The following is an 8828-nucleotide window of genomic DNA, read 5'->3' as shown; positions in this document are numbered from 1 at the left end:
AGGATCAACAGGCACCCCAAACTGGACAGGCATTGTGAGCAGGCTGTTCCTTTTTGCCTGTAAATCACTTTCCTCGTGCTTCCCCAGTCCCCAGATCAATGGGCACCCCAAACTGCACAGGCACTGGGAGCATCCTGTTCCTTTTTGCCTGTAAATCACTTTCCTTGTGTTTCCCCAGTCCCCAGGATCAATGGGCACCCCAAGCTGGACATGCACAGTGAGCAGGCTGTTCCTCTTTGCCTGTAACTCTGTTTCCTTGTGCTTTGCCAGTCCCCAGGATCAATGGGGACTGGGAACTGGACAGGCACTGGGAGCATCCTATTCTTTATGGCTGTAACTCTCCTCTCCTGTGCTTTCCCAGTGGGCACCCCAAACTGGACAGGCTGTTCCTTTTTGGCTGTAACTCTGTTTTTTGTGCTTTCCCAGTCCCCAGGATCAATGGGCACCCCAAACTGCACAGGCACCACGACCATCCTGTTCCTTTTTGGCTGTAACTCTTCTTTCCTGTGTTTCCCCAGTCCCCAGGATCAACAGGCACCCCAAACTGGACAGGCACTGGGAGCAGACTGTTCCTTTTTGGCTGTAACTCTGTTTCTTTGTGTTTCCCCAGTCCCCAGGATCAACGGGCACCCCAAACTGGACAGGCACTGGGAGCATCCTGTTCCTTTTTGGCTGTAACTCTGTTTTTTGTGCTTTCCCAGTCCCCAGGATCAACGGGCACCCCAAACTGGACAGGCACCGGGAGCATCCCCCTGGCTATGACAGCTCCTCCACCATGATGAGCAGCGAGCTGGAGTCCAGCAGCTTCATCGACTCTGAGGACGATGACAACACCAGCAGGTACAGCCCTGCCCCAGCCACAGAGCTCTTTCCATCTGCTCTTGGGCTTTTTTGATTCCTTCTTCTCTTTTTTCTCCCCTCTTTCCACCCCTCCTTTTAAAAAATTTTATTTTTTCATTTCTCCTTTCATTCCTTTTTTCCCCCCATGTGACTTGAGCGCCGGTAATTCATCAGTAACAAGGCAAAGGGTTTCCAAAATGCTGAAAGGGTGACTGAACGAACTCTGAATGTTTGGTGCTGATTTCAGGACCCGAATCCTGACTTCAGGACCTAAATCCTTATTTCAGGACCTGAATCCTGACTGACTTCAGGACCTGAATCCTGACTGACTTCAGGATCTGAATCCTGATTTCGGGACCTGAATCCTGATTTCAGGACCTGAATCCTGATTTCAGGACCTAAATCCTGACTGACTTCAGGACCTCAATCCTGACTGACTTCAGGACCTGAATCCTGACTTCAGGACCTTGATCCTGATTTCAGGACCTAAATCCTGATTTCAGGACCTGGATCTTGATTTCAGGACCTGAATCCTGACTTCAGGACCTGAATCCTGATTTCAGGACCTGAATCCTGATTTCAGGACCTCAATCCTGACTTCAGGACCTGAATCCTGATTTCAGGACCTCAATCCTGACTTCAGGACCTCAATCCTGACTTCAGGACCTCAATCCTGACTTCAGGACCTCAATCCTGACTTCAGGACCTCAATCCTGACTTCAGGACCTCAATCCTGACTTCAGGACCTAAACCCTGATTTCAGGACCTAAACCCTGACTTCAAGACCTTCTTTTGCAGCTACAAAGTCGTGTTGGATATTAGAATCAGCTCAGTTATTGGGTCACTGTCCAAACTGGCCAAACCACTGCTAGAGTTGAAAGGAAAGTTCTGTTCCTCTCCTTTGAACAGCAAGAATGGCCACATTTGGACATCAAAGCACTGTGCAACTGCCTGGCTGTTTATAAAGTAATGGTGTGAATATTAAACCCAAACACTGTCAGCAGAGGTTCCTAATAAGTGTGCACTTCACTGGAGCTCAATTATAAAGGAATTCCTGGGTAATTGCATAGTGTGAGACCTGTGAGCAGTTCAGGAATTCATCAAATTAATTCTCTTGCAAAGGCAGGCTGGGCTGCCCATATATTTGTGGCTTCTTCATTATTTCTTTCTTTCTGTGCAGACACAGAGTGTGAATTATTCCTTCTTGGGAAAAAAACCTCTCATTTCAAGGCACCTTTGTTAATATCTAAAGTTATTTTTGTTTTTCTTTAAGAAGTCTTGAAGCTAATGCATTTCTTGGATTTGAAATAGTTGTTTTCAAGGATGTAAAATCAATCTAAACTATTTTTTTTTCCTTTTCCTGGCCACATTCTCTGCACTCTGCCTCTAGAGTTGTTGTTTTTTGCAGTGGACTGTGAAAATCCATGATGGGTTTGTCAGATCTCTGGTGGGTCTGAAACAAATAAGGCACAGCATGGGATTTTTAATAAAAACAGCAGAGAGCAGTGAATCCTGGAGATCCTGAACCCCTTGGTGTGTCAGAAAAATGATCAGCTCGTGGATCTTGGTGGATCTCTTGGGTTTGAAGTTGGTCAGGGCTTGGAGACCTCACAATTCTGAGTAAAGGCATTGGGTTGCCAAAGGGTTAAAAAGGTGACTGAATGGACACTGAATATTTGGTCCTGAATTAATATTTGGTCCTGAATTAATTCCAGGAAATCATTTTGCAGTCCCAGGGAAGTGGAAGGAGTTCCTGCACATGGCAGGGGTTGGTACAAGATAAGCTTTAAGGTCCTTAGCAAACCAAACCATTCCACAATTCCACCTGGAGATATAAAAAATCATCCTTGTGGAAATGGAAAAGTTAGGGAAAAAGCAGGAATATCACCTGGATATTTCTGTGCAGGGGTTGGAATGAGGTGAGCTTTAAGGTCCTCACCAAACCAAACCATTTTATGGTTCCATGGTGAAGTTGCCAACACCTGGAGATATAAAAATCATGCTTCTGGAAGTGGAAAAGTTAGGGAAAAAGCAGGAATATCACCTGGATATTCCTCTGCAGGGAGGGTTGGCAGGATTATCCTTCCCCTGAATACACCCTGAGCCTCCCCAAAAATCAAACCCAGAACAACATCACCACCCCTGCAGCCCAATTAGGGCTTCAGGTAACTAAATTAATCATTCCCATGGCAGCCAGCTCTGCAGTTAGGGGGAAAAAGCAGGAATATCACCTGGATATTTCAGTGCATGTGCACAGGGGTTGGAATGAGATGAGCTTTAATGTCCTCACCAAACCAAACCAACCTGAAGCCCACCTGGAGATATAAAAAATCATCCTTAAATGGAAAAGGGAAAAGCAGGAATATCACCTGGATATTCTTGCACAGAGCTGCAGGATCATCCTTCCCTGAATCACCCTGACCTCCCCAAAAATCAAACCCACAACAACATCACCACCCCTGCAGCCCATTTAGGGCTTCAGGTAACTAAATAATCCTTCCCATGGCAGCCACCCAAACACACCACCCCCACCCAAACCAAAAAAAAACCCCCACACCACCCAAAAAAACAAAACACCAACCCCAAAAACAACACCCCAATACACCCTGAGCCTTCCTAAAGCTTTCCCTCCCCAAAAATCAAACCCACAACAACAACATCACCACCCCTGCAGCCCATTTAGGGCTTCTGGTAAATAAATTAATCTTTCCCATGGCAGCCAGGGAAAGAGCAGGAATATCACCTGGATATTCCTGTGCACAGAAGGTTGGCAGGATGATCCTTGCCCTGAATACACCCTGAGCCTCCCCAAAAATCAAACCCAGAACAACATCACCACCCCTGCAGCCCATGTAGGGCTTCAGGTAAATAAATTAATCATTCCCATGGCAGCCAGCTCTGCAGTTAGGGAAAAAGCAGGAATATCACCTGGATATTCCTCTGCAGGGAATGCTGACAGGATCATCATTACCCTGAATGCACCCTGAGCCTTCCTAGAGCCTTTAGGGCTCCAAGCCCTCCTTCCCTCCCTAAAAATCAATCCCACAAAAACAACAAACACCCCTGCAGCCCATTTTGGGCTTCAGGTAAATAAATTAATCATTCCCATGGCAGCCAGGGAAAAAGCAGGAATATCACCTGGATATTCCTCTGCAGGGAATGCTGGCAGGATCATCCTTGCCCTGAATACACTCTGAGCCTCCCCAAAAATCAAACCCACAACAACATCACCACCCCTGCAGCCCAATTAGGGCTTCAGGTAAATAAATTAATCCTTCCCATGGCAGCCAGCTCTGCAGTTAGGGGGAAAAAGCAGGAATATCACCTGGATATTTCTGTGCAGAGAAGGTTGACAGGATGTCTTTACCCTGAATGCACCCTGAGCCTTCCTAAAGCTTTCCCTCCCTAAAAATCAAACCCAGAACAACATCACCACCCCTGCAGCCCATTTTGGGCTTCAGGTAACTAAATTAATCCTTCCCATGGCAGCCAGCTCTGCAGTTAGGGGAAAAAAGCAGGAATATCACCTGGATATTTCTGTGCAGAGAACTTTGACAGGATCAGTCCTTAGCCTGAATGCACCCTGAGCCTTCCTAGAGCCTTTAGGGCTCCAAGCCCTCCTTTCCTCCGTAAAAATCAAACCCACAAAAACAACAAACACCCCTGCAGCCCATTAGGGCTTCAGGTAAATAAATTAATCATTCCCATGGCAGCCAGGGAAAAAGCAGGAATATCACCTGGATATTTCTGTGCAGAGAAGGTTGACAGGATCATCCTTGCCCTGAATACACCCTGAGCCTTCCTAGAGCTTTTAGGGCTCCAAGCCCTCCTTTCCTCCCTAAAAATCAATCCCACAAAAACAACAAACACCCCTGCAGCCCATTTTGGGCTTCAGGTAAATAAATTAATCATTCCCATGGCAGCCAGGGAAAGAGCAGGAATATCACCTGGATATTCCTGTGCACAGAGGGTTGGCAGGATGTCTTTACCCTGAATGCACCCTGAGTCTTCCTAAAGCTTCCCCTCCCTAAAAATCAAACCCACAACAACAACATCACCACCCCTGCAGCCCATTTGGAGCTTCAGGTAAATAAATTAATCATTTCCATGGCAGCCAGGGAAAAAGCAGGAATATCACCTGGATATTCCTCTGCAGGGAATGCTGGCAGGATCATCATTACCCTGAATACACCCTGAGCCTCCCCAAAAATCAAACCCAGAACAACATCACCACCCCTGCAGCCCATGTAGGGCTTCAGGTAACTAAATTAATCATTCCCATGGCAGCCAGCTCTGCAGTTAGGGGGAAAAAGCAGGAATATCACCTGGATATTCCTCTGCAGGGAATGCTGACAGGATCATCATTACCCTGAATGCACTCTGAGCCTTCCTAAAGCTTTCCCTCCCTAAAAATCAAACCCACAACAACATCACCACCCCTGCATCCCATTTAGGGCTTCAGGTACATAAATTAATCCTTCCCATGGCAGCCAGGGAAAAAGCAGGAATATCACCTGGATATTTCTGTGCAGAGAAGGTTGACAGGATCATCCTTGCCCTGAATACACCCTGAGCCTCCCCAAAAATCAAACCCAGAACAACATCACCACCCCTGCAGCCCATTTAGGGCTTCAGGTAAATAAATTAATCCTTCCCATGGCAGCCAGCGTGCAGTTAGGGGGAAAAAGCAGGAATATCACCTGGATATTCTGTGCAGAGAAGGTTGACAGGATGTCTTTACCCTGAATGCACCCTGAGCCTTCCTAAAGCTTTCCCTCCCTAAAAATCAATCCCAGAACAACAACATCACCACCCCTGCATCCCATTTAGGGCTTCAGGTAAATAAATTAATCCTTCCCATGGCAGCCAGGGAAAAAGCAGGAATATCACCTGGATATTTCTGTGCAGAGAAGGTTGACAGGATCATCCTTGCCCTGAATGCACTCTGAACCTCCCCAAAAATCAAACCCACAACAACATCATCACCCCTGCAGCCCATGTAGGGCTTCAGGTAAATAAATTATTCCTGCCCATGGCAGCCAGCTATGCAGTTAGGGGAAAAAGCAGGAATATCACCTGGATATTTCTGTGCAGAGAGGGTTGACAGGATCATCCTTGCCCTGAATACACCCTGAGCCTCCCCAAAAATCAAACCCACAACATCACCACCCCTGCAGCCCATGTAGGGCTTCAGGTAAATAAATTAATCATTCCCATGGCAGCCAGCTTTGCAGTTAGGGAAAAAGCAGGAATATCACCTGGATATTCTGTGCAGAGAAGGTTGACAGGATGTCTTTACCCTGAATGCACCCTGAGCCTTCCTAAAGCTTTCCCTCCCCAAAAATCAAACCCACAACAACAACATCACCACCCCTGCAGCCCATGTATGGCTTCAGGTAACTAAATGAATCTTTCCCATGGCAGCCAGCTCTGCACTGGGGCAGGATCAGCTCTGAGCAACCCCAGCAAAATCCTCCTGAACAAAACCAAACCCAACTTCCCGAATCTGAGCTGGCAAAGGAAGAAATTCTTCGAAGCTGCTGCCTGCCTTTCCCCCAGGAGGTTGGGGCAGGAGTTTTTATTTTGGCAGAGGGCAGAGCTGCCAGGCCAGCTAGGCAGGAAGAACCAGAGGCAGGAATGCTGCCAGGTAGGCAGGGATGGTGTTGTGGGGCAGAGAGGAGATGCTGCTGGCAGGGAGAGGTTGGGGAGAGGAAAAGCAGGCAGGGAGCAGATGGAGACAGTGCCAGAGCTGCTGGGGACAGTAGGAGACAGTGCCAGAGCTGCTGGGGACACCTGGAGACAGTGCCAGAGCTGCTGGGGACACCAGGAGACAGTGCCAGAGCTGCTGGGGACACCAGGAGACAGTGCCAGAGCTGCTGGGGACAGCAGGAGACAGTGCCAGAGCTGCTGGGGACACCAGGAGACAGTGCCAGAGCTGCTGGGGACAGCAGGTGACAGTGCCAGAGCTGCTGGGGACACCAGCAGACAGTGCCAGAGCTGCTGGGGACAGCAGCAGACAGTGTCAGAGCTGCTGGGGACACCTGGAGACAGTGCCAGAGCTGCTGGGGACACCAGGTGACAGTGCCAGAGCTGCTGGGGACACCAGGAGACAGTGCCAGAGCTGCTGGGGACACCAGGAGACAGTGCCAGAGCTGCTGGGGACACCTGGAGACAGTGCCAGAGCTGCTGGGGACACCTGGAGACAGTGCCAGAGCTGCTGGGGACAGCAGGAGACAGTGCCAGGGCTGCTGGGGACAGCAGGAGACAGTGCCAGGGCTGCTGGGGACACCAGGAGACAGTGCCAGAGCTGCTGTGGACACCAGGAGACAGTGCCAGAGCTGCTGGGGACACCTGGAGACAGTGCCAGAGCTGCTGGGGACACCAGGAGACAGTGCCAGAGCTGCTGGGGACACCAGGAGACAGTGCCAGAGCTGCTGGGGACACCTGGAGACAGTGCCAGAGCTGCTGGGGACACCTGGAGACAGTGCCAGAGCTGCTGGGGACACCAGGAGACAGTGCCAGAGCTGCTGGGGACACCAGGAGACAGTGCCAGAGCTGCTGGGGACACCAGGAGACAGTGCCAGAGCTGCTGGGGACAGCAGGAGACAGTGCCAGAGCTGCTGGGGACAGCAGGAGACAGTGCCAGAGCTGCTGGGGACACCAGGTGACAGTGCCAGAGCTGCTGGGGACAGCAGGAGACAGTGCCAGAGCTGCTGGGGACAGCAGGAGACAGTGCCGGAGCTGCTGGGGACACCTGGAGACAGTGCCAGAGCTGCTGGGGACAGCAGGTGACAGTGCCAGAGCTGCTGGGGACAGCAGGCTGGGGGCTGAGGGGTGAGTTTTTGGGGTCCTGGCAGCTCCCTTTGGGAAGGGGTTGGTGCAGGGAGGAGGTGCTGAGGGAGGAGAGCAGCTGGAGATCAGCAGGGACGAGGTTGGGATGCTTTTCTGAGTTTTATTTTCATTTCTTTTTGTTGTCACTCTGAGCACAGCTGGGTCATTGCCAGCCCGAGGGAGTTGTGGTGCATTCAGAGGGAAAATAATGCTTTGTTTTGGGGGGATTAAGGTGTTCCCAGGTGCTCCAGGATAGTGCAGAAGGACAGGGGGAGTACAGTTTATTTCCTTTATTTTCAAAGTTTGCTAGAACTGAATTGATATAACTGTATTTTTATAGTGTATTTTTATAGTGTATTTTTATAGTATATTTTTATAGTATATTTTTATAGTATATTTTTATAGTATATTTTTATAGTATATTTTTATAGTATATTTTAGTATAATTTTATATATATTTATATAAAATATATTTATAAAATATATTTATATAAAATATATTTATATAAATATATTTATAAAATATATTTATATAAAATATATTTATATAAATATATTTATATAAATGTATTTGTATAAAATATATTTATATAAAATATATTTTTATAAAATATATTTATATAAAAGATATTTTTATATATTTTATATATTTTTCTATTTAGTTAGAATGGATATAACTAATACCTGATGTAACTGTGCTGTTTGCAGGTAGGATTTTGAACCCAGGGTGATGTAGTGAACTTCACAGCAAAAGTCTTTTTTCTGTCTTCTCTTCATCAAGTAAAAGTCTAACAGATCTGAGGAATCTGTAGGATTCTTGTCAGCAATTGCTGCTCTCAGTTCAGTGAGACTAAAATAATTCACTGCAAAAAAAAAGTGTTTATTTCTCTTTTAAGAAATTACCAGAATTCCTTTTTAACCCATATATGAATAAGCTTTCTTCAAAAAATATTTCCTTTTTATCCCTTCCTTTGAGGATTGTAGAATGGACAAAAAATACTATTATTACTAATATTATTACTATTATTATTATCATCACTATTATTACAGCATTTTAAAAAATTTTTTTTTAAATATTTTTTAAAATATTTTATAAAATATTTTTAAATAATATTACAATATTTTTAAAAATCTCTTCTGTGGTTTTGATTGACCTT

The 8828-nt window shown here is 46.7% G+C and overlaps 1 protein-coding gene across 1 annotated transcript in view; it reads left to right on the top strand.

The window, feature by feature from the left end:
* Positions 1-706: 706 nt before the first annotated feature.
* The window catches only part of DVL1 (dishevelled segment polarity protein 1), a 34174-nt gene continuing 26052 nt past the window's right edge, over positions 707-8828 (top strand). The window contains exon 1 of the mRNA XM_085080318.1: positions 707-840. Coding sequence (XP_084936444.1) covers positions 776-840 — 65 coding nt within the window. The 5' untranslated portion in view covers positions 707-775. The remainder of the gene's footprint in view (positions 841-8828) is intronic.

Source organism: Lichenostomus cassidix, chromosome 21 (assembly GCF_008360975.1).
Source record: "Lichenostomus cassidix isolate B80296 chromosome 21, HeHo_3.0, whole genome shotgun sequence".
NCBI lineage: Eukaryota > Metazoa > Chordata > Aves > Passeriformes > Meliphagidae > Lichenostomus > Lichenostomus cassidix.
This window is presented reverse-complemented; position numbering and strand designations above follow the sequence as displayed.